Consider the following 24,781-nt stretch of genomic DNA (forward strand, 5'->3'; position numbering starts at 1 on the left):
TTATGCGTAAGTACTTTATTGTTTTTGATGCTGTTAGGAATGAGGTTTTCTTAATTTTTTTTTTTAGAGAGTTTATTAGAGTATAGAAATACATTGATTTTTGTATGTTGATTCTGTATTCTGCAACCTTATGGAATCCATTTATTCTAACAGTTCTTTGGTGAAGTCTGTAGGGTTTTCCATCTTTAAGATTATTTCTTCTTTAATAGTTATGTTCATTTGCATTCTTCTCCATAAAGAGAAAAGTAATTTACCGTAAAGCCCCAAGAAGCAATAGTCCTCTCAAACAGAGACTCCTCCCCTTTAGCATCTGCCTGCGCCTGCGCACTGGGGCTGGAGCTCCCGCAAATGACAGGGCTCGGCTGCATTAGGGGCGGGCCCAAGTTGCATGCCGGGATCAATCGGACCGTAGAGGCTCCTTTTTCTGTCGTACTGTATTTCCCAGGGGGCACCGCGCCGCATTTGCCAATTTCACTTCCGGTCGCGACGAGTCGTCGATATAGGGGATGAGGCGCTCAGGTCGGAGGAAGAGTTCACGGGCTCCGCGAAGCAGCTGCCGACCAGGACTCCAGCAGGACCGACCTGCCGCGTGATGCAGCCGCAGGCAGGTTTGCGCGCGTGCAGCCGGGGAGGGGGACTGTGCGATCACGGGGGACGGTCGCCGAGTGCGGGAGCGTGTGCGTGAGGGCGCGCGTGCTGCCCCGCACGGGGGAGGGCGGCCTCCGCGTGCTGCTGTGAGCGGGAGAGGGGCGCGTGGACGCTGAGCGTGCGCTGCTGGGGCTGTGTGAGTGTCGCTGGGACCGGTGGCCTGCTGCTTCCTCCGTCTTCTCCCCTCGCAGCCGCGGGGGCTGCAGCAGAGCAGTGGCCCCAGTAGGGAGGTCAGATCCTGCGTCTGTTGGAAAGTGTCCCCAAGCGAGCGCAGATCTGGACTTGGGATGGGCAGTTCGGGCTGGAAGTGCCTCTGAACGTCCCCCAGAAGGGCAGCCGCATGTTGAGAGCCACAGCCTTCCCAGAGCCCTGTCGCCAGGAGCCAGCTTCGAACTCAGGAACCGATGCCTCCTCCTAAAGACAAGGAGAAAAGGTGTATTCCGGGCCAGAAGCCTCAGAGGGAGAGACACTGGCACTTTGCGCTTCTCTCCACAGACCCAGAAATGAATGAAAATCATGTCTAAATTGAATTTGTTTTTCAAACTCATTCTATTCTACAGAAATAAAACTCTCATATCTACACAGAAAAAACAACTGGAAAAATATAAACCAAAACATCAATAATGACTATCTCTAGAGGGTGGGACTACAACTTTAACTTTCTTCTTTTTAAGTTCTTAAAAAGAACAGTTCCACACTCTATTCCATCATCAAAAATACACAATAAAGCTTCTTCCAAATTAAAAAATAAAAATAAAAACAGAGTTCTCAGGGAGTCGGTACTTCCTATCATTAAAAAACTGCGCTTGTCATGAGGGTCTGAGTGCTGAGTCTTAACCACCAGAGCACCAGGGCTGGCTAAAGATGGTATAGAAATGCACATTTACCGAGCATTTGTGAGGCAGGCACGGTGCTTATTTAGCAGGGAAATTCAGATTTTTTTATCCATTCGCAGACATGCTGGGATAGGTAAGTTATCCCACAGCATGCCAGAAGTTTGCTTTGCAGGAGCGGGATTCTTCAAGAACACGTAGGCACCCTGTGAAGTTCCATATTGCTCCTTTCCTGCAGTGTGCTCCTTCGCCTCCTCTCCTTTCATCTTGAAATGATTTCCTTCCGTTTCACCAGTGTGTCTGTGGTTTCAGGGATTGGTGACGTTCAGGGACGTGGCCGTCCGCTTCTCTCAGGAGGAATGGGAGTGCCTCAGTCCTGTGCAGAGGGACTTGTACTGGGATGTGATGCTGGAGAACTACAGCAACGTGGTCTCACTGGGTACGACTCTCTGCCCCAGTGTTAATTACTACTAAATATTAATTAATTAATATTAAATTAAAATGAATATTAAATATTTATAATTATTAATAATAAGTTGGGGCCGGCCCGGTGGCTTAGTGGTTAAGTGCGCATGCTCCGCTACTGGCGGCCCGGGTTCGGATCCCAGGCGCGCACTGACGCACCACTTCTCCAGCCATGCTGAGGCCGCGTCCCACATACAGCAACTAGAAGGATGTGCAACTATGACATACAACTATCTACTGGGACTTTGGGGAAGAAAAAAAGGAGGAGGATTGGCAATAGAAAAAGAAAAGAAGTTGGTAGTGTCTTTTCTAGAATATCAGCTTTCTTCACCATGAGTTTCAGGGCTGTCATTTAAGAAATAGCCCAGTTCCTTCATCTTGTTCCCAAAGGAAATAGTTTGGGATTTGTTGGGTTGAAAATGCCTGCATCTTGCCCACCCCTTGGTGAACTTTTTCCCTTAGACTGGCCCTCTCTGTAACTCCCTTTTTTTTTTTTTTTTTTTTGGTGAGGAAGATTAGCCCTGGGCTAACATCCATTGCCAATCCTCCTCTTTTTGCTGAGGAAGCTTGGCACTGAGCTAACATTCATGCCCATCTTCCTCTATTTTATGGGGGATGCCACCACAGCATGGTTTTGATAAGCGGTGCATAGGTCCACTCCCGGGATCCAAACCCACGAACCCTGGGCTGCTGAAGTGGAATGCGTGAACTTAACCACTACGCCACTGGGCCGGCCTCTGTAACTCCCTCTTTCTTAATGACCAAGGAATTGAATTTGAAATCTTAGACATTAGTAGTGTGATCATTATCTAAGAAACCAAGTTTCATATTGTGTTTGGTTACAGAATTACTATAGATGTTCTGTGGGTTTTTTTCTGACCCACTTGCAGGGAGAACAGTGTTTTGAATTTTTCTATCAAAAGAGCCTCTGATTTACATAATATTGATTGGGTTGACTGAATTCATTTAAAACTGAAGTGGACACATTCCATTTCCTTCAGCAAACATTCCTTTACCTGCTGTGTAGTTGAAAGTTTCATTGTATTTTTCATTGAATGAATATACTAAACATGAACCAAAATGTCTAAAAAGGCCAAATAAATAACAATAATAAGTGTAATAAAGGTTAACCTTGTAGTATTATATACTAGGCAATGTTTGAAGTGTTTTACATATATTAACTAATTTAATTTTAATATCAATCCTGTAAAATACGTATTATTATCATCCGCATTGTAGAGATAGGAAAACTGAAGGACGGAGAGTTTAAATGGCTTGTCCAAGGTCATACTGCCAGTGGGTGGCAGAGACAAGACTTGAACCAGGCAATCTGGCTTGAAAGTTCATGTTCTCAACCTCTAAGTTATACTTCCTCTCAAAGGACAGCCCCTATATGAGTTTAAATGAAACTAAGTCCTTTTTATAAGCTAGCTGGTCTCTTATTCAAGTCTCTTACCCTTCTCTGAAGTTTTTCTCAATATCATTTTGACTTTTAATTTATTATGAATTTAACCAGGTCTCAATTAAAGTTATTATTATTATCTTTTTGGTGAGGAAGATTAGCCCTGAGCTAACATCTGTTGCCAATCCTCCTCTTTTTGCTGAGGAAGATTGGCTATGGGCTAACATCCGTGCCCATCTTCCTCTACTTTATATGTGGGATGCCTGCCACAGCATGGCTTCATATGCAGTGCGTGGGTCTGGACCCGGGATCCGAACCTGTGAACCTCGGGCTGCTGAAGCTGAGCACGCGAACTTAACCACTACGCCGCCGTGCTGGCCCCTAAAGTTATTTTTTTAATTAAAAAAATTTCTACATTATATGTCATTTCTTTTCTTTTAAGCAGGAAGTTCCATTTCTAAGCCAGATGTGATAACCTTATTGGAGCAAGAGAAAGGACCTTGGATGGTTGTGAGAAAAGAAACAAGCGGATGGTACCCAGGTAAATGAGGGAAAAGCCATCGGGGAGCCATCATTGTTGGGGACAGCCCCCGGGGTCAGAGAGGAGTCACAACCCTAAGATGTGGTTTGGAAAGCTTCCTTTAAAGACCCAAGGCCTGTTAGATGAAAATGCCTGAGACCTGGGAAGGAAATAAAGATCACAGCATGAGCTATCAAAGGAACTTCATCTTCTTCTAATCACGGAATTTCTCTTCTCTTATTTCCCTCCCCTTTTAGTGGAGTGAGTGCCCTCTTTCTTTCCCAGTATAAGCTTTTAACATAGGTTTTGCATCCAGCTGCTTTCCAGCTCTGCTTTGCATCTAGATTTCTTGTTGTTGTTGTTTTTTTTTATGTGAGGAAGATCTGCCCTGAGAACATCCGTGCTAATCCTCCTCTTTTTGCTGAGCTAACATCTATTGCCCATCCTCCTCCTTCCCCGCACCCCCCCCAAAAGCCCCAGTAGATAGTTGTATGTCATAGTTGCACATCCTTCTAGTTGCAGTATGTGGGACGCGGCCTCAGCATGGCCGGAGAAGCGGCACGTCGGTGCGCGCCCGGGATCCAAACCCGGGCCGTCAGTAGCGGAGCGTGCGCACTTAAACCGCTAAGCCACAGGGCCGGCCCTGCATCTAGATTTCTATATGTGTTTCCCGTATCTAAAAAATGTATTCATATGTTCAGCGAATATTTATCAAGTGCCCACTGCAAGCAAGGGCCCATGCTTGGCACTGTCCATATGGTGAAATGAACATAATAAAGTCCCTGCTCTCTCTGCCCACTTCACCTGCAGTGGGCAAGACGTGGATTAAACAGATAAGCAAATGAATAGATCAGTAACATCAGGAATCATGCTTTGCAGACAAGTAAATATAGTAATGGAGTGAGAATGACAGAGCTTGGGTGGTCAGGGAACATGTCTTAAACTGAATATGTTTGCTCAGAGCCTGAAGTAAGGGTTCCTGGCCACGTATTGGGTGAGAGCATTCTGGCCTGAGCAGGAAATGCAGAGGCCCTGAGGGGAAAGTGATCTCTGGGTGCCTAGGAGCAGTAAGAACGTTTGAGCCAAGTAGGTGAGGGGAGAGTAAGAAGGGAGGTCCGGGAGTTAAGCCAGGGCCAGATCCTATGAGGTTTTGATTGTCACTGTGAGGAATAGTTATTTATAGCCACGTTCTGATTTATGTTTAAAATTTTTTTCATTTCTTAGTTTTTAAACAAACTAAGTATGACAAGAAGACAGAAGACCACATAAAACAAAGAATTGCATGATTAATTATATTAAGGTACACACATTTTTAACCACCAGGTCATGAGTTGGGATTTTGCCAGCTGCCCCAGAAGCCTTTCATGTGTGTCTTTACAATCACAAATCTTTTCCTCCCTGCAGGAAGAGTTTTCTTTAGAGTTCTATCACCTCAGTGAGCATCTCCCAACAGTTGGATTTATTTTGCTTGTCATTTTAAAAAGTCTTTAGTCCCTTTTAAATTATAGGTTCTCTTTTGATTGTTTTTTATTCGTAGCAGTTTTCTTGATAAGATTAGATCATTTGTCCTACAGTTTCCCACCGTCTGGATTTTGCCGATTGTACCCTGTGATATAGATTAACATGCTCCTCTGTCCTCCATTTCCTGTAAATTGATAGTTGGGTCTGGAAGCTTAGTCTAACTCTGGTTTTGGGGTATTTGTTGGCAAGACTGTTTGCTAGGTGGTGGTATTCTTCAGTCACTTGGCACATGATGTCTGGGTGTCTAGTTTTAGTGATGTTAGCAGCCATTGATGGTCAGTTACTATGTCCATTAATTCATTAGAGGTTCCAAATTGGTGATATATTCTAATTCTGGCCTTTATTCTTTATCAGCTAGAGAGCATCTGTAAAAAGAAACTGCCTCATTTACTACTTGGTTACTCAGTTTTACAGATCATATAGAAAAGTCAAGATAAATAGTCAATTCTTTTCCTTTGTTTACCAGCTTTCTAAATGGGTTAGTTTCCTAGCATCCTTTCAGAGGTGACCTATTTTTTATGGTGATTATAAATACATGGAATTAAAATATTTGAAGTGTTTCACTCTATTGTTATTTTTAGTGATGCTCAAATTGTGCCCTCATTAGCCAGTGCGGGCCTCCTCAAGTTGGCTCCTGAGTCCCCCCCTGCTTTTTTTTTTGGTGAGGAAGACTGGCCCTGAGCTAACATCTGTGCCCATCTTCCTCTATTTTGTATATGGGACACCACCACAGCATGGCTTGATGAGCGGTGTGTATGTCTGGTCCTGGGATCAGAACCTGTGAACCCTGGGCTGCTGAAGTGGAGCATACGAACTTAACCACTATGCCAATGGGCTGGCCCCCATGCCAGTTTTCTTAAAGCATGACATTCTGAGTTTGTGCGATTTTATAGGTAATGAGTTGTGGGGGTTTTTAGGTGCTTTCAAGTACTTTTTCCTTTTTCTTTAGTTTTTACCGGTTTGATTATGATGAGTTTGGGTGTGGATTTCTTTAGGCTTATTCTTTTTGGGGCTCAATGAGATTTTTGAATCTGTAGGTTTATGAATTTTGCCAAATTTGGGAAGGCTTTAGCCCTTCTTTTTTTTTTTTTCTGCTGAGGAAGATTAGCCCTGAGCTAACATCTGTGCCAGTCTTCCTCTACTTTATATGTGGGTCACTGCCACAGCGTGGCTGACTAGTGGTGTAGGTCCGTGCCTGGGATCTGAACCCATGAACCTGGGCTGCCGAAGAGGACCACGCCAAACCTAACCACTACGCCATGGGGCCGGCCCCTAGCTCTTTTTTCTTCAGTGTTTTTTCAGCTGTGCACACTTTTCCTCTCCTTTTGGGATGCAGATGACATGAATGTCAGAATGTTTGGCATTGTCCTTCTGGCCCTTGTTGCTCTGTTCATTTATTTTTCAATCTTTTTTCTTTCTGTTGTTCAGATTGGATAAATCTGTTCCTCTATCATAAGTTCATTGTTTCTTTCCTCTGTTCTCTCCAGTCTGCTATTGAGACCATCCAGCAATATTTTAATTTTAGTTATTATAGATTTTTGTTCTAACTTTTCCTTGGTTCTTCTTTATATCTTCTATATCTTTGCTGAGATTTTCTATTTTTCCATTTGTTTCAAGAGTGTTTGTGGTTGCTTTTTGGAGCATTTGCATAATTATGGCTTGAAAGTTTTTGTCAGATAATTCCAACATCTGTCATCTTGGTATTAGCATCTGTTGATTTTCTTTTAGAACATGTTGATATATTTCAGCAGGCAGTCAACCTAATTAGGTTCAAGTTTCTACCTGCCTTCTGTGGTTGTTTTCCCAATTTTACATAGACATGACCGATCTGGCTCATGACCGATGTGCATTTGTTTCCATTTGAAAAAGAAGTGATATGAGAAAGGTACTATTTATCAACTTTAGTGGTTTTGAATGAATGATTATTACGATAAGCCTTTCCCAGTGGCTTATTTTTGTATTATATACATTCTTAGGCTAATTTCCTTTACTTATCAGTATTTCTCCAATAATCTACTTAACAACTATTATGTGCTATCGGCTTATTATTCAGTGGTGAATCCTATTAGGATTGTGTCTGCCCATAGGCAGATTTAGGGATAAGAAAATACACAGAATAAGAAATGAGATAATGAATGAATGAAAGTACAGTTGAAACAGAGTTATGAAGGCAAGGAATGAGGCTCTTGAATATAGAATAAAGGACAGGGATATACTTAGATAGGGACCAACAGGTACAGCTGCTCTGAGGAAGATATTTATCTTGAGACTTAAAAGATGAGAAGAATGTCTCCTACAAGCAGCCCAGGCCAGAGGATTCTTGGGAGGTGAAACAGTCTGAGCAAAGCATGAAGATATGGAAAAAAGGCTGTATCATGTTCTAGGTGCTAAAAAAAGGCAATAGGAAAAAGATAGGGCACAAAGGATGACAGTGGCTCGATATGAGTTCTTGTAAGGGAATCCATGGTAAAGGTTTTGGATTTTAAGAATAAAGACAAACCATTCAAAATATTTCAAGTATGGATCCTTAAACTTTGATCTCCATCAGAATCATCTGATAGAGATGTTGAAAATACAGCTTCTTAGGTTTTATTCCTAAAAATTCTGATTCTGTGCAATGAGATGAGTTACTTAAATATCAATATTTGTACAAGCTTACCAAATGATTTTGGTTAACATCTAAATTTCACAAAGTTAATCTGTTCCCCTATTATGAACATCACCATCTTACATAAACTTTCTTTATTATTGGAGCTCTTCTTATCCTTATTCAAATTCTCTGAAAGTATTTTAGATTTAAGTTATTCTTTTTGCATTTTGTACATGTTTGTGTTACAGGAAAATAAAAAAATGTGTTTGCTTTCTCCTTTTCTTTCAGATATGCAGTCAAATTATGGAGCTGAGAAGTTATCTACAAAAAATGATATTTATGAAATAAATTTGCCCAAACAGGGTATAAAGGAAATAAGTAAAACTCTTGGCTTCAAGGCCTCCAGTTTTAGAAATGATTCAAAACATAGAAGTAGATTTGAGGGACTACAGGGACATCAAGAGGGATATATCAGTCAAAAGATAATCAACTATGAAAAAATGCCTATTTATAGTCATCATACTTCTTTTATTCACAATACAGATAAACCATATGAATGTGAGGAGTGTGGGAAGTACTTTAGTCGTGGTTCAAATCTTATTCAGCATCAGAATATTCATACTGGAAAGAAACCCTATGAATGTAAGGAATGTGGGAAGGCCTTTTGACTTCATATACAACTTACTCGACATCAGAAATTTCACACTGGTGAGAAACCCTTTAAATGTAAGGAATGTGGGAAAGGTTTTAGTTTTCCCACCCTACTTAATCACCATAAGAACATTCACACAGGTGAGAAACCATTTGAATGTAAAGAATGTGGGAAATCCTTTAATCATAGCTCAAACCTTGTTCAACATCAGAGTATTCATGCAGGTGCAAAACTATATGAATGTAAGGAATGTGGGAAAACCTTTAATCATGGTTCAAATCTTGTTCAGCATCAGAAGATTCATTCTAGTGAGAAACCCTTTGTATGTAAAGAATGTGGGAAAGGCTTTAAATATCCTTACCAACTTATTGAACATGGCTGAGTTCACACTGGCAAGAAACCCTTTGAATGTAAAGATTGTGGGAAGGCCTTTAGTCTTCTGATACATCTTGCTGGACATCAGAACATTCATACTGGTAAGAAGCCATTTGAATGTAAGGCATGTGGGAAGGCCTTCAATCGTGGCTCGAATCTTGTACAACATCAGAGTATTCATACTGGTGAGAAACCTTATGAATGTAAGGAGTGTGGAAAGCCTTTTAGACTTCACCTACAGCTTTCTCGGCATCAGAAAACTCATACTACTGAGAAACCCTTTGAATGTAAGGAATGTGGAACAGCCTTCAGCCATCAGTACGAACTTATTGAGCATCAGCGAATTCATACTGGTGTGAAGCCCTATGAATGTAAGGAATGTGGGAAATTCTTTCGTCGTGGTTCACATCTTACTCAACATCAGAGTATTCATACTGGAGAGAAACCCTATGAATGTAAGGAATGTGGGAAGGCCTTTAGACTTCGTATACAACTTACTCGACATCAGAAATTTCATACTGGTGAGAAACCCTTTAAATGTAAGGAATGTGGGAAAGGTTTTAGTTTTCCCACCCTACTTAATCGCCATAAGAACATTCACACAGGTGAGAAACCATTTGAATGTAAAGAATGTGGAAAATCCTTTAATCATAGCTCAAACCTTGTTCAACATCAGAGTATTCATGCAGGTGCAAAACCATATGAATGTAAGGAATGTGGGAAAACCTTTAATCATGGTTCAAATCTTGTTCAGCATCAGAAGATTCATTCTAGTGAGAAACCCTTTGTATGTAAAGAATGTGGGAAAGGCTTTAAATATCCTTACCAACTTATTGAACATGGCCGAATGCACACTGGCAAGAAACCCTTTGAATGTAAAGATTGTGGGAAGGCCTTTAGTCTTCTGATACATCTTGCTTGGCATCAGAAAACTCACACTGCTGAGAAACCCTTTGAATGTAAGGAATGTGGGAAGGCCTTCAGACATCAGTACAAACTTACTGAGCATCAGCGACTTCATACAGGTGTGAAACCCTTTGAATGTAAGGAATGTGGGAAATTCTTTCATCGTGGTTCAAACTTTGTTCACCATCAGAGTATTCATACTGGAAAGAAATCCTTTGAATGTAAGGAATGTGGGAAATTCTTTCGTCATGGTTCAAACCTTGTTCAATATCAGAGTATTCATACTGAAAAACCCTTTGAATGTAAGGAATGTGGGAAGGCCTTTAGACTTCATATACAACTTACTCGACATCAAATATTTCATACTGGTGAGAAACCCTTTGAATCTAAGGAATGTGGAAAAGCCTTTAGTCTTCCTACCCAGCTTAATCGCCATGAGAACCTTCATACAGGTGAGAAGCCATTTGAATGTAAAGAATGTAAGAAGTCCTTTAATCGTGCCTCAAACTTTGTTCAACATCAGAGTATTCATGCTGGTGTGAAACCATATGAATGTAAGGAATGTGGGAAAGCCTTTAATCGTGGCTCAAACCTTATTCAGCATCAGAAAATTCATTCTAGTGAGAAACCCTTTGTATATAAGGAATGTGGGAAAGGCTTTCATCTTCTGACACAGCTTACTCAACATCAGAATATTCATACTGGTGAGAAGCCATTTGAATGTAAGGAATGTGGGAAGGCCTTCAGTTGTGGCTCAGCTCTTGTTCAACATCAGAGTATTCATACTGGTGAGAATGAATGAATGTAAGGAGGGTGCAAAGGCTTTTAGACTTCACCTACAACTTTCTCAACATCAGAAAACTCATACTGGTGAGAAACCCTTTGAATGTAAGGAATGTGGGACAGCCTTCAGACATCAGTACCAACTTATTGACCAGCAGCAAATTCATAGTGGTGTGAAGCCCTATGAATGTAAGGAATGTGGAAGGGGCTTTAGTCGTGGTACAGACCTTAAAGTATATCAGAGAATACACACTGGTGAGAAACTCTTTGAATGTAAGGAATGTGGGAAGGCCATTCAACATGATTACCAATTTCTTGGACATTACAGAATTCATACTGGTGAGAACCTCAATGAATGTAAGGAATGTGGGGCGTGCTTTACTCATGGTAGAGACCTTACAGTACCTCAGAGAATTCATACGGATGAGAAACCATATCAATGTAAGGAAGGTGGGAAGCCCTTTAGTCATAGCTCAAACCTTATTGAACATGTTAAAATTCATACTGGTGAGAAACCCTATGAATGTAAGGAATGTGAGAAGGCCTTTAGCAATAATTATGAACTTACTGTGCATCAGAGAATTCATACTGGTTAGAAACCTTAGGAATGTAAGGAATGTGGGAAAACTTTTACACTTAGTTCAGTCTTTACTGTGTATCAGAGAATTTATATGGGTTTGAAACCCTGTGAATGTAAAGAACGTGGAAGGACCTTTAGTTGTAGCTCAGACTTTGTTCAACATGAGAGAATTCATACTGGTGAGAAACCTTATGAATGTGAGGAATGTGGGAAGACCTTTAGACTTAGTTCAGTTCTTTCTGCACATCAGAAAATTCATACTGGCATGAAACCCTATGAATGTAAGGAATGGTGGAAGGCTTTTACACTTAGTTCAGTTTTTATTGCCCATCAAAGAATTCAAACAGGTCTGAAACCCTATGAATGTAAAGAATGTGGGAAAGCCTTTACCATGAATGGTCAGCTTACTCGACATCAGAAAATTGATAATCATCAGAAGTCCTATGAATATAAGGAATGTGGGCAAACCTTCACTGGGTATGAACAATTGACTCCACATCAGAGAATTCATACTGGTGAGAAATCTTATGAATATAAAAGAATGTGGGAAGACCTTTCATCATGGTCTGAGATTTGCTCAACAGCACAGTATTGATACTGGTGAGAAACTGTTTGAGTATAAGTAATGTGGAAAGATTTGTAGTCTACTACAGTAAACACCTTAGAATTCAGAGAAGACTTCTGATGAGAAAGTCTTTGAGTGTAAGGAATATAGGGTAGCCTTCATGTTCACAATTTACTAACCATAAAAGACATTTTACTAGATATGTTAATTCATAAACTTACAAAAACCTTCACACCCAAACTAGAGAAAAACTGTTATTGGAACAAATGTAAGAAAACATCTACCTGAGGCACATTCTTTATCATCATTGCCATTTCGCTACCTGTGTGACATCAGGCTAGATGCTTATCCTCTTTTTGCATCATTTGTAAATGGCAGCAGTAGGGAGTACCTACCTAGTAGTGCAATTATGGGAATAAATGTATTATGGTACATATAAAATCCTTGAAAGAGTATTTGGCACATGCCTGTGCTTGTAAAGAATAGCTTTTACATTGTTGTTTCATTAGCATTACTGTTATTGATGTGAGAGGAAAATTGTATTGTGAGTAATTTAGAAAAGCCTCATCCATTCATTTTTAAATTTTAAATAACTTATTCTGGATAAAATCTAGTGGAATGTAAAGAATGAGAGGATTTTCATTAAGAGCTCATTCCTTAAGTTACATCAAAAAGTTAATGCTGGAAAGAAACCCTATGGATTTAATGAGTGTGGAGATGTTGAAAATATAGCTGTTGAAGAATCAGAGAGTTTTTGAAGTGATTTGTCTATAAAAATTTCAATAGGCAGAAAATGTATAATTTATGTTCTCTGTCCAGAAGTTAAGATAAATTAGATATTAACAAAAGAATGGCAAAATTAAAACTATCCACCTATATATTATCCAACAGTTTATCATGAAAATTGTTACACATATGGAAAAGTTGAAAGAATAGTTAAATAAACACCCCCATATCCCTGCCTAGATTCAAAGTTAACTGTTTGACATGTTTATTTTTCTGTATATTTTTTGTTATATCATTGGGAATATGTTTTAGATATCATGATACTTTATCCCTTATTACATCAGTATGTGTTTCCCAAATATAAAGACAAATCTCATATGTAGCCATAGTACCATAATTACCCTTAAGGAAAATACCTTGTATTCTGATTTCTTCATTGGCCTCTAAAATTGTTTTTACAGCTGTTTATTTTCTAAGGAGAATGCATTCTAGATTCTGCATTGTATTTGGTTGTTAGCTCTATTTAGTCTCTTTTAGTCTGGGACAGTGACTCAAATTTTCTTGGGTATCAGAATCATCTGTGGAACGTGGTAAAAATAAAGGTTTGGGCCCTGTCCTACTGCAGTGAGCCTGGGCCTTTCTGTTCTGTACTAGCTCTCCAGGTGATTCTGATATGCACCACAGTTAGAGAGCCACTGGTCTAGAACATTCTCTTTTTTATGATGTTGAGTTTTTGAGAAGTCCAGGAAAATTGTCTGCCAGGTGTTTAGATTTTTTGTTTTCTTATAGTGTCATTTAGCCTTGCTCTGTCCTTTGTATTTTCTGTACAAAGGAAGTTAGGTCTAGAGGCTCCATTACATTCAAATTAAATGTTTTGGGGGGAAGAATGCTTTGTTTTGTTTGTATGTCATATTGCAGCATGTCAGAAAACATTTAAGGACAGGTCATTACATTGTTAGTGAAACTAAATTTGATCATTTGGGTAAGATGATGGCTTTCAGATCTCCATGGTAAAGATGTGGTTTGCAGTTGGTAAGTAATTTTTCTGGAGAGACTTTGTCACCTCTTTGGAAATTTATAATGTGTATTTAAATCCTGGATCAAACAAAATAAAAATTGAAACAGACAATTCAGGAATGAACGACATTAAAATGTCAACATAATTGAATTTATGGGATGTGGCTGAAGCTATGCTTTCTATAAAGTTAGTACCCTATATAGTACCCTTACACAGGAAACCAAGATTGTTTTGATGAGAACCTTGTTTTGTTGTTGTTCAGCACTCTATACCCAGCACCTATACTTTGCCGGGCATGTGAGAGATTGATAAACTTTTGAAAAAAAAAACTTAAGCCTCAAGTCAAGAAGCTATCAAACAAACAGAATAAACCGTAAGCCAGTAAAGGAAGCAACACAGTAAAAATGAGGATTAATAGTTGGGAAATAAATAGACTTCATCTGTTTTTAATTTTTTTCTAGCTTTATTGAGATATACTTGACATATAACATTGTATAAGTTTAAGGTGTGCAAAATAATGATTTGATATATGTATATATTGCAAAATGATTAACCACAGTAAGTTTAGTTGACACATCCATCACCTCACATAGTTACTTTTTTGTGTGTGTGATGAGAACTTTCAAGAGCTACTCTTTTAAGCAACTTTCAAATATACAATACAGTATTTTAACTCTACATTACATCCTCAGAGCTTATAGCTGAAAGTTTGTACCTTTTGACCATGTTCACTCATTTCCCCCAACCTCCCACCCCCATCCCCACCACTGGCAACCAGCAATCTGTTCCATGTTTCTGAGTTGTTTTATAGGTTTCACATATAAGTGAGATCATACAGTATTTATCTTTCTGTCTGACTCATTTCAATTAGCACAATGCCCTTGATGTTCATCCATGCTGTCAAAAGTGGCAGGATTTTCTTGTTTTTTTTTTTTTATGGCTGAATAATAGTCCATTATATATATATATACACATATACCACATTTTCTTTATCTATTCATCCATCAGTAGATACTTGTTTCCATTTCTTGGCTATTGTAAATAATGCTGCAATGAACATGGAGGTGCCGATATTTCTTCAAGATAGTATTTCCTTTCCTTTGGATATATACCCAGAAGTGGAAATGCTGGATCATATGGTAGTTCTATTTTTAATTTTTTGAAGAACCTCCATACTATTTTCCGTAATGGCTGTACCAATTTACATTCCCATCAACAGTGCACAAGGATTCCCTTTTGTCCACATCCTCACCAGCACTTGTTATCTCTTGTCTTTTTGATAATAGCCATCCTAACAGGTGTGAGGTGATCTCTCATTGTGGTTTTGATTTGCATTTCCTGATGATTAGTGGTATTGAACTTTTCATGTACCTATTGGCCATTTGAATATCTTCTTTGGAAAAATGTCTTGAGGTCCTTTGCCCATTTAATTTGGATTATTTGAGTTTTTTTGCTTGAGTTGTATGAGTTCCCTATATATTTTATATATTAATCTCTTATCCAATATGTGGTTTACAAATATTTTCTCGCATTCCGTAGGTTGCCTTTTCATTTTTTGATCATTTATTTTGCTGTGCAGAAGCTTTTTAGCGTGATGTAGCCCCACCTGTTTGTTTTTGCTTTCGTTACTTGTGCTTTAGGAGTCACACCTGAAAAGTCATTGCCAAGACCAATGTCTTGGGGAGGGAGATTTTTCCTTATGTTTTCTTCTAGGCGTTTTGTGGTTTCAGGTCTTACATTTAAGTCTTTAATCCATTTCAAGTTAACTTTTGTGAGTCATGTAAGAAAGGAGACTAGTTTCATTCTTGTGCATGTGAAGATCCAATTTTCCCAGCACCATTTATTGAAGAGACTGTCTTTTATCTATTGAGTATTCTTGGCTCCTTTATCAAATATTAGTTGACTATATATGTATAGGTTTATTTCCAGGCTCTCGATTCTTTTCCCTTGTTCTATGTCTGGTTTTATGCCAATACTGTTTTGATTATTATTGCTTTATAAAATAGTTTGAAATCAGGAAGTGTGATGCCTCCAGCTTTGTTCTTTTGTCTCAGGATTACTTTGGCTATTTTGGGTCTTTTGTGGCTCCATATGAATTTTAGGACTTTTTAACAATATTAATTCTTCCAATCCTTGAAGACAGGATATCTTTCCATTTGTGTCTTCTTCAATTTTTTCCATCAGCTTATAGTTTTCAGTGTACAGATCTTTCACATGCTTGGTTAAATTTATTCCTAACATTGGTTGTTTTTTTTTTAATTTTATTTATTTTTCCCCCAAAGCCCCAGCAGACAGCCGCATGTCATAGCTGCACCTCCCTCCAGCTGCTGCACGTGGGTTGTGGCCCAGCATGGCCGGAGAAGCGGCGCATCGGTGCACGCCCGGGACCTGAACCCGGGCCGCCAGCAGCGGAGCGTGCGCACCTAACCACTAAGCCATGGGGCCGGCCCCTAACATTGGTTTTTGATGCTATTGCAAATGGGACTGTTTCTTTTTCAGATAATTCACTGTTAGCATATAAAAACATTACTGATTTTTGTGTATTGATTTCATCTCCTGCAATGTTACTGAATTCATTGATTAGACTTAACAGATTTTTGGAAAGTCTTTCGAGTTCTCTCTCAATAAGGTCATTTCATCTGCAAATAGAGGCAATTTTACTTCCTCCTTTCCTACTTGGATGCCTTTTATTTCTTTTTTCTGCCTGATTGCTCTGGCTAGGATTTCCAGTACTGTGTTGAATAGGAGTGGTGAGAGTGGGCATCCTTGTCTTGTTCCTGATCTTAGAAGAAAAGCTTTCAACCTTTCACCATGGAGTATGATGTTTGCTGTGGGCTTGTCATATACGGCCTTTATTATGTTGAGCTGTGTTCCTTCTACATGCAATTTGTTGAAAGTTTTCAAGAAAGGATGTTGAATTTTGTGAAATACCTTTCTGCAATCTATTGAGATGATCATATGATTTGCATCTTTTAGTCTGTAGTGTATCACATTTATTGATTTGCATATGTTGAACCATCCTTGCCTCCCAGGGATAAATCCCACTTGATTGTGGTGTATGATCCTTTTAATGTGCTGTTGAATTTGGTTTGCCAGAATTTTGTTGAGAATTTTTGCATCTGTATTCATCAGGGATATTGTCCTGTAGTTTTCTTGTAGTATCTTTATCTGGCTTTGGTATCATGGTAATGTTGGCCCTGTAAAATGAGTTTGGGAGTGTTCCTTCCTCTTCAATTTTTTGGAAGAGTTTAAGAAGGATTGGTATTAATTCTTCTTTAAATGTTTGGTAAAATTCACAAGTGACACCATCAGGTCTGGGGCTTTTCTTTATTGGGAGATTTTTTATTACTGATTTAATCTCCTTGTTATTGGTCTGTTTAGATTTTCTATTTCTTCTTGATTCAGTGTTGCTAGGTTGTATGTTTCCAGGAATATGTCTGTTTCATCTAGATTATCCAATTTTTTGGCATACAGTTGTTCATAGTACTCTGTTATAAACCTTTTTATTTCTGTTTAATCAGTAGTAATGTCCCCACTGTCATTTATGATATTAGTAATTTGAGTCTTCTTTTTTTCTTAGTGTATCTAGCTAAAGGTTTGTAGATTTTGTTGCTCTTTCTGAAGAACCAACTGTGGTTTCATTGATTTTCTCTATTTTTCTATTCTCTATTTTGTTTATCTCTACTTTAATTTTTATTATTTCCTTCCTTCTACTAGCTTTGGGTTTAGTTTGTTCTTCTTTTTCTAGTTCCTTAAGTTGTAAAGTTAGGTTGTTGATTTGAGATGTTTCTTGTTTTTTAATGTAAGTATTTATAGCTACAAATTTCCCTCTTAGCACCACTTTTGCTGCCTCTCAGAAGTTTTGGTCTGTTGTGTTTTTCTTTTCATTCATGTCTAAGTATTTTCTAATCTCCCTTGTGATTTCTTTTTTGATCCATTTGTTCTTTAAAAGTAAGTTGTTTGATTTCCACAGTTTTGTGAATTTTCCAATTTTCCTTTTGTTTTTAATGTCTAACTTCATCTTGTTGTGGTCAATAAAGATACTTTGTATGATATCTATCTTGTTAAGTCTATTAGACTTAATTTGTGGCCTACGTATGGTCTATCCTGGAAAATGTCCCATGTGCACTGGAGATGAATGTGTATTCTATTGTTGTTGGGTAGAGTGTTCTGTATATGTCTGGTAGATCTAGTTTGTTTATTGTGTTAAGTCCTCTATTTCTTTCCTTATTTTCTGTCTTGTTCTATCCATTACTGTGAGTGGGGTATTGAAGTCTCCAACTATTATTGTAGAACTGTCTATTTCTCCCTTCAATTCTGTTAGTTTTTGCTTCTTATATTTAGATGGTCTGTCAGGTGCATAAATGTTTATAATTTTTATATCTTTCTGGATTGAACCTTTTATTAATATATATAGTGTCCTTTGTTTCTTGTAACCTTTTTTGATTTAAAGTCTATTTTGTCTGATATTAGTATAGCTACACCTTCTCTCTTTGGGTTCCTATTGGCATGGACTGTCTTTTCTCCTCCTTTCACTGTCAACCTGTTTGTGTCTTTGAATTTCAAGTGAGTCTTCTTATAAAGAGCATATAGTTGGATCATTTGTTTTTATCCATTTTGCCAGTCTCTATCTTTTGATTGGAACAGTTTAATCTATTTACATTTAAAGTAATTACTGATAAGGAGGGACTTCTGTCATTGTGCTATTTGCTTTCTATATGCCTTATAGCTTTTTTGTCCCTCACTTCCTGAACTACTGCCTTCTTTTGTGTTTAGTTGATTTTTTGTAGTGAAATGTTTAAATTCCTTTCTCATTTCCTTTTATGTATATTTTATAGCTATTTTTTTTGTGGTTACCATGGGGATTACATTTAGCATCCTAATTTGTTATACCAGCTTAACTTCAATAACATACAAAAACTCTGTTCCTTTACAGCTCTGTCTCCACTCTTTTGGTTGCTGATGTCACATAATTATGTCACATAATTATTATATAAATTGTGTGCTCCAAAACATAAGCTAATAATCTTTTAAACACATTAGTCTCTTAAATTATGTAGAAAACAAGATTTAGAGTTACAAACCAAAGTTACGTAATACTAGATGTCATGTAATTCCCAGCCTATTGATAGTGATGCTATTGGCTAAGAATGCCCGAGGCCCTTTCCTGAGCCCATATTACTTGTAATGAGCACTCACAGACATTTCCACCACTGGGGCCAATGTTGTGGCTGGACTGGCCCTTGTGGTTCTTATTAAAAATGACTGCAGGATGCACCTCAGCAACAACCATCAGGGATCTTTGAAGAACAAGTTTTATCACTTACAGGTTCTGGAGGATACTTGGCAACCCGAGGGTCACACGGTGAGGTTGCAGGTAGAGAGAGTGAGAGAGTGCAGACCTGGGGCTCTGCCTTTATTAGGGACCAAGGGTGGGTGTCCAGGATTTCACAGGTTCACTCTTTATTCATTAATTTAAAGCCCAAGAGCAGGAATTAGAGGAAAAGAACAATATAGACCAAAAAGTCAGTTTATAGAGGTGTACATGATAGATGGAGGTATGAAAAGAGCTGCTGCCTCTTTAGCAGAATCAGAGTTGAAAATGTCATTTTAAGGCCATTAAGTTCACAATGATTTTTCTGAACTTATTTCTATAATTTGCTCTTTTTTGACTTTGGTATTTTATTGGATTCTAAGGCTTAGTGTTATGGTAACAGCTGGAAAGTTGACCTCCTGCTAGAGTGCCTGCCTGGAAGAGTAGATTAATGTGCTTGCCCATTTGGGGAGATGTTGGTCTGATTCAAGTTTGTCATGATATTTCTGAGTAGTGTCACAAAGAAACTTGTGTTTTAGAAAATTCAGTGCTGCATAGACACCCCAGAAAAGAGGAAAAACTGTAGACAAGGTTTCCGTCATCCTTTTACAGAGTATTGTGATAATCCAATTTGGGATGTGAAGGATAAGGGACCTGTATGTGTGTGTTAATTTCCAGGATTCCATTTCATTTCAATGAGTCTCCTGCACCAGTCGTGGTCCCCAGGGTTCCACTGTGGTTACTTGTAATTGGTCAAAGTGAAACTACCTCCTTAGATTCTCCAGTGGGTCAGAGTCTATTTATCAGAGGCTCATATCCATTCTGTCCTGCTTCCATAGTTACAGACCCACTAATTTTTATTAACAGTTGATTATGACTCTCCAGAATAAGGATTGCATTTATTTCTCCAAGGTGTTGCCCTGTGATATAACTTATGGCCAGTGGGATGTGAGTGAATATTCTGGCAATTCTGGAGCCTTCTCTTAAAACATAACTGGCTTAATATATCATTTGGGGAATTTGGGTGAAGGGTATCCAGAAATTCTGTGTATTATTCTTACAAATCTTCTGTAAGTATGAAAGCCTCATTCCATTCTGATGCTGGGTCTGGCAACATCCATGAGGAATTTGGAGCAGAGCCACTATATCAGGCTATATCTAGATTTTATGACAGAGAAATTAACTTTTATCTTGTTTGATTCACTTTTATTCACTTTTATTTAGGGAAGCTTTAGTATTTTCCTCACAAATTTAATCTTAAGTGAAACACCCAGATTGTCATATATTAAGACTAAAGACAGTTAAGATTCCTCTCTTCTCTAATTCAAAGGCACAAATCTATAGAGAACAGAATATCTCTCCCATGTATGTTTTCATATACTCCCATGCCTAATTAAAATCATTGTACCTGTAAGGGAGACACTCATTTTTTTTTCTTTCTTTCTTTCTTTTTTTGGTGAGGAAGATCAGCCCCAAGCTAACATCCATGCCAATCCTCCTCTTTTTGCTGAGGAAGACTGGCCCTGAGCTGACATCTATTGCCAATCCTCCTTTTTTCTTTTCCCTTTTTCTCCCCAAAGTCCCAGTAGGTAGTTGTATATCATAGTTGCACATCCTTCTAGTTGCTGTATGTGGGATGCTGCCTCCGCATGGCCGGACAAGTGGTGCATTGGTCCGCGCCCGGGATCTGAAGCCGGGCCGCCAGTAGCAGAGCGTGAGCACTTAACTGCTAAGCCACGGGGCCGGCCCCTCATTTTTGCTTCAAGAATGTGTATTTCTGCCACATCAGTGATGCTTCAGGATGAGATGATAGAAGGTGCTAAATTACTGTTGAATAAATACATGAGGTGCCACTTGTAGATGGTAGGTGAAGAGGTAGCTCTGCAGACCCATTCCCACATAAAACAAGTAAAGCTGGGAAAAGAAGAACATTTAAAAAACCACCACCAACCATTTAAAGTCTGAAATGTGGGGCCGGCCTGGTGGCATAGTGGTTAAGTTCACGTGATCTGCTTTGGCAGCCCGGGGTTCATGGGTTCAGCTCCTGGGCGTGGACCTACACACCGCTCATCAAGCCAGGCTGTGGTGGCGTCCCACATACAAAATAGAGGAAGATTGGCACAGGTGTTAGCTCAGGGCCACTCTTCCTCACTGAAAAAGAAAAAAAGACTGAAATATATCCTAAGGGCATATAGCAGATGAAATATTAAGAAAATCTACTAAAACATGAACAGCAAGAGTCTGTGGTGTTTAGGACACGAGCTGCTCCCTCCTCCCCTCTACAGCTCACCTTGATAGAAGCTTCATTCTAGGTAGGTGTGGCCAAGAAGATGGGGCTCCCTCTCCCTCCAGATCCCAGTCAAGGGTTACCATATCTCAAAGGGAGGGGCAAGCTGCCAGCATTTCTGATCACCACTAACACCCAGTTGAAGAGGCTAACCTCCTGATGAGTATGGCTGAGAGGTTAGGAGCTCCCATCTACCCAGCCCCTACCCATAGGTTGGAAGCTCTACTTAGGCACAGTGAGCCCAGAATACTGGGATCCTCATTGCTCTCATCTCAGCTCACTTGTAGGATAGATTCCACACCAAGAGAGGCAAGCTGAGAAGAACAGAGGCTACCACCAAGCACAATGCCCAGAAGAGTGTTTCAGAGATTTTTCCCAGAGGGAGAGGCAGTCCATAAGAAAAGAGCTCTGAAGCTCTCTCTAAAGGAACTGTTGAAATAGTGTGGGAAAGTTCAAGACTAAAGGCAGTGCTGAAAACAAATAGCTTCTCTTAATTAAAAATAATAACCTAAACCATAGGCTAACTATTTCATCAGACAGATCCAGGTAAAGAGCTACTAAGAGCCCTCCTGAGGTCAAAACAAACCTCAAAGACTGGCCTTAAAAACTAGTTCTCCCTAAATTAAATTGGATCAGACTATGGGGTACTTTATGCCCCCAAGGAATTGTTGAAAACAATAGAGCAATCAGCAGGAAATTAGTGGAGCCTAGTGGGCTGGAAATAATACCAAATGAGGCAGACAGCTTCACAGATCAGGGAAGAAGACAGTCAAAGAGACTCCTGCTTAAACAGTTGTCATCCCAGGGTGACTGCACACACTCAAGCCTACACCCTCTAAGGAGCAACACTAAAGGCTTCACACTGTAAAGGGAAATAGATTTCACTAAAATAGCCTAGCCAAAACACAAAACAACTAAGCAAAAAAACCCAAAAGTCTGGGGGAGGGAGGAAAGATTGGTATCTGCAGTTGCTACAATGTATTACCTAATATGTCCAGTTTTCAACAAGAAAAAAGGAGAAGAGTAAAGGAAGATATCAAGAGAATATCAATAAAGAGATAGAAATTATAAAAAGAACCAAATGGAAATTCTGGAGTTGAAGAGTACAATAGCCAACATGAAAAATTCATAAGAGCAAAACAGTAAATTTGAACTGGCAGAAGAATCAGAAAACTTGAAGATAGATTGATAGAGATTATTCAGTCTGAAGAAAAGAGAAAAAATAGAATGAGGAAAAATGAACAGAGCCTCAGAGAAATTTGGGACACTATTAGGTGCACCAATATGTATTTAATGAGAATACCAGAAGGAGAGGAGAAAAAGAAATGAGCAGAAAAAATATTCAAAGAAATAATAGCTAAAACCATCCCAAGTTTTTTGACAAACATTAATCTACACATACGAGAAGCTCAACAAACTCCAAGCAGAATGCATGGAAAGACACCCACAAACACACATCATGGTAAGAATGCTGGAAGTCAAAGACAAGAAGAAAATCTTGAAAGCAGAAAGAGAAAAACAATGTATCACTTACAAGGAAATCCCAATAAAATTAACAGCATACTTCTCATCAGAAACAATGGAGGCCAGAAGGCAATGGGATGACATTCAAAGTGTGCAAAAGAAAAACTCAACGAATAATCTTATATCCAGCAAAATTATCTTTCAAAAATGAAGGTAAAATAAAAACAATCCCAGTAAACAAAAACAGAGAATTCATTTCTACCTGATTTACCTTAAAAAAAAATATGAAAGAATATTTTTCAAGCTGGAACTAAGTAATTCTAGACAGAAATTCAAAACCAAATAAAACAAAGAAAAGTGAAAAAGTATTAAAGACAGTATAGCTACATGTTTATTCTACTTTCATAGCAGATTTAAAAAGCAGTTGTATGAAACAATATATAATTGTACTGTTGGGCTTAAAATATATAGAAATTAATATATTTGACAATAACAGCATAAAAGAAGTGAGTGACAGCAGAATTTTATTAGAGTAAGGGAATGACATATCATGGGAGCATCATGGCGGAGTGAGCTTTCCCGTGAACTCTTCCCCCGACAAGATACAACAAAAGCAACAGTCACAGACCAACAACGGAATCCCAGACAGTGAAAACCTAGAGCGGAGGGATCCACACTGCCGCACATCTGAGAGTGGAACGTGCTGGGCCCCCGGAGGAAGTGGGGAGAGGTAAGGAGAACTCCACTCCCTCCCCATCAGATCAGTGATCCCGGTCCGCGCAGCTCCCAGAGAGGGGGGAGGGGCGGCCCTCGGCGGGGAAACCGTGGCTCTTCGGACTCTCTCAGCCAGTGGGAAACTCCTGCACAGAGGACTCAGAGGAGCCACAGGGCTACCATCAACATCTGAGCACCCCAGAGAGTGGATAAAGAGGGGCAAACGAGAAGCCTCCCACGTCAGGGACCCAGAGGGCAAAAGAGAGAGGTCCCCCCTCCCCGCAACCCAGACTCTGCAGCTCGACCAGACCAGACCTGGCGAACCGAGGCAGACCTGATCAAACGATTGGACCCGTGGATCGCAGTGGGAAAAAAAAAAATGCGGATCGCAGCAGAAAAACTGGGGCAGAGCGCAGGGGGCTTAGACTACACAGCCCTTTACCACCAGACAGTGGCAGCAGGTGGAAATTGCAACCAGAGACTTCCAGGGTGAGGAAAAACAAAACCAACACAGGAACCACAATGCAAAAATATATGAAATCACCAGACCAGAAACAAAATGGCAAGCACCCAGAAATCAACCCTGAAGACACAGAAATCCATAAACTAAATGACAGAGATTTCAAAATAGCTATCATAAAAACACTCAACGAAATACGAGACAACACAGACAAACAATTCAATGAGATTAGGAGTTTCTTCACAAAAGAGATTGAAATCATAAAGAAAAACCAATCAGTGCTGATGGAGATGAAGAACACAATGGAGGAGATAAAGGAGAATCTGGAATCTTTAAAGAACAGAGCTGACAATATGGAGGAAAGAATTAGTACTTTAGAGGATAGGAATACAGATATACTCCAGATGGAAGAAGAGAGAGAACTAAGACTAAAAAGAAATGAAGAAAGACTCCGAGAAATATCTGACTCTATTAGAAAATGTAACATAAGAATTATAGGTATTCCTGAGGGAGAGGAGAGGGAAAGAGGAACAGAGAGCCTATTCAAGGAAATAATAGCTGAGAATTTCCCAAATCTGGGAAGGAGCAGGAAATACCAGTAAGCGAAGCCAACAGGACACCTGTATATATTAACAGACAAAGGCCTTCACCACGACACCTAGTGGTAAGGCTAGCCAGGGTCAACGACAAAGAAACAATATTAAGGGCAGCTAGACAAAAACAAAAAATAACGTACAAAGGAACTCCCATCAGGCTCTCAGCGGATTTCTCAACAGAAACTTTTCAGGCTAGAAGAGACTGGAATGATATATTCAAAATACTGAAAGACAAAAACTTTCAGCCAAGAATACTCTATCCAGCAAAAATATCCTTCAAATATGATGGAGAAATAGTAACTCTCCCAGATAAACAAAAGCTAAAGGAGTTCATGGCCACGAGACCCCCACTACAAGAAATA

At 39.3% G+C, this 24,781-nt stretch overlaps 1 protein-coding gene across 1 annotated transcript; it reads left to right on the plus strand.

The window, feature by feature from the left end:
• Positions 1-467: 467 nt before the first annotated feature.
• Positions 468-11,879, plus strand: LOC101388031 (uncharacterized). The gene is given in 5 exon segments (XM_087421750.1): positions 468-604; positions 1,794-1,920; positions 3,794-3,889; positions 8,268-10,525; positions 10,527-11,879. Coding segments are annotated over 5 exon segments (3,846 nt in total). The 5' UTR covers positions 468-592.
• Positions 11,880-24,781: the final 12,902 nt, after the last annotated feature.

This window comes from Ceratotherium simum, chromosome 33, assembly GCF_057802395.1.
Source record: "Ceratotherium simum simum isolate JZ-2026a chromosome 33, ASM5780239v1, whole genome shotgun sequence".
NCBI lineage: Eukaryota > Metazoa > Chordata > Mammalia > Perissodactyla > Rhinocerotidae > Ceratotherium > Ceratotherium simum.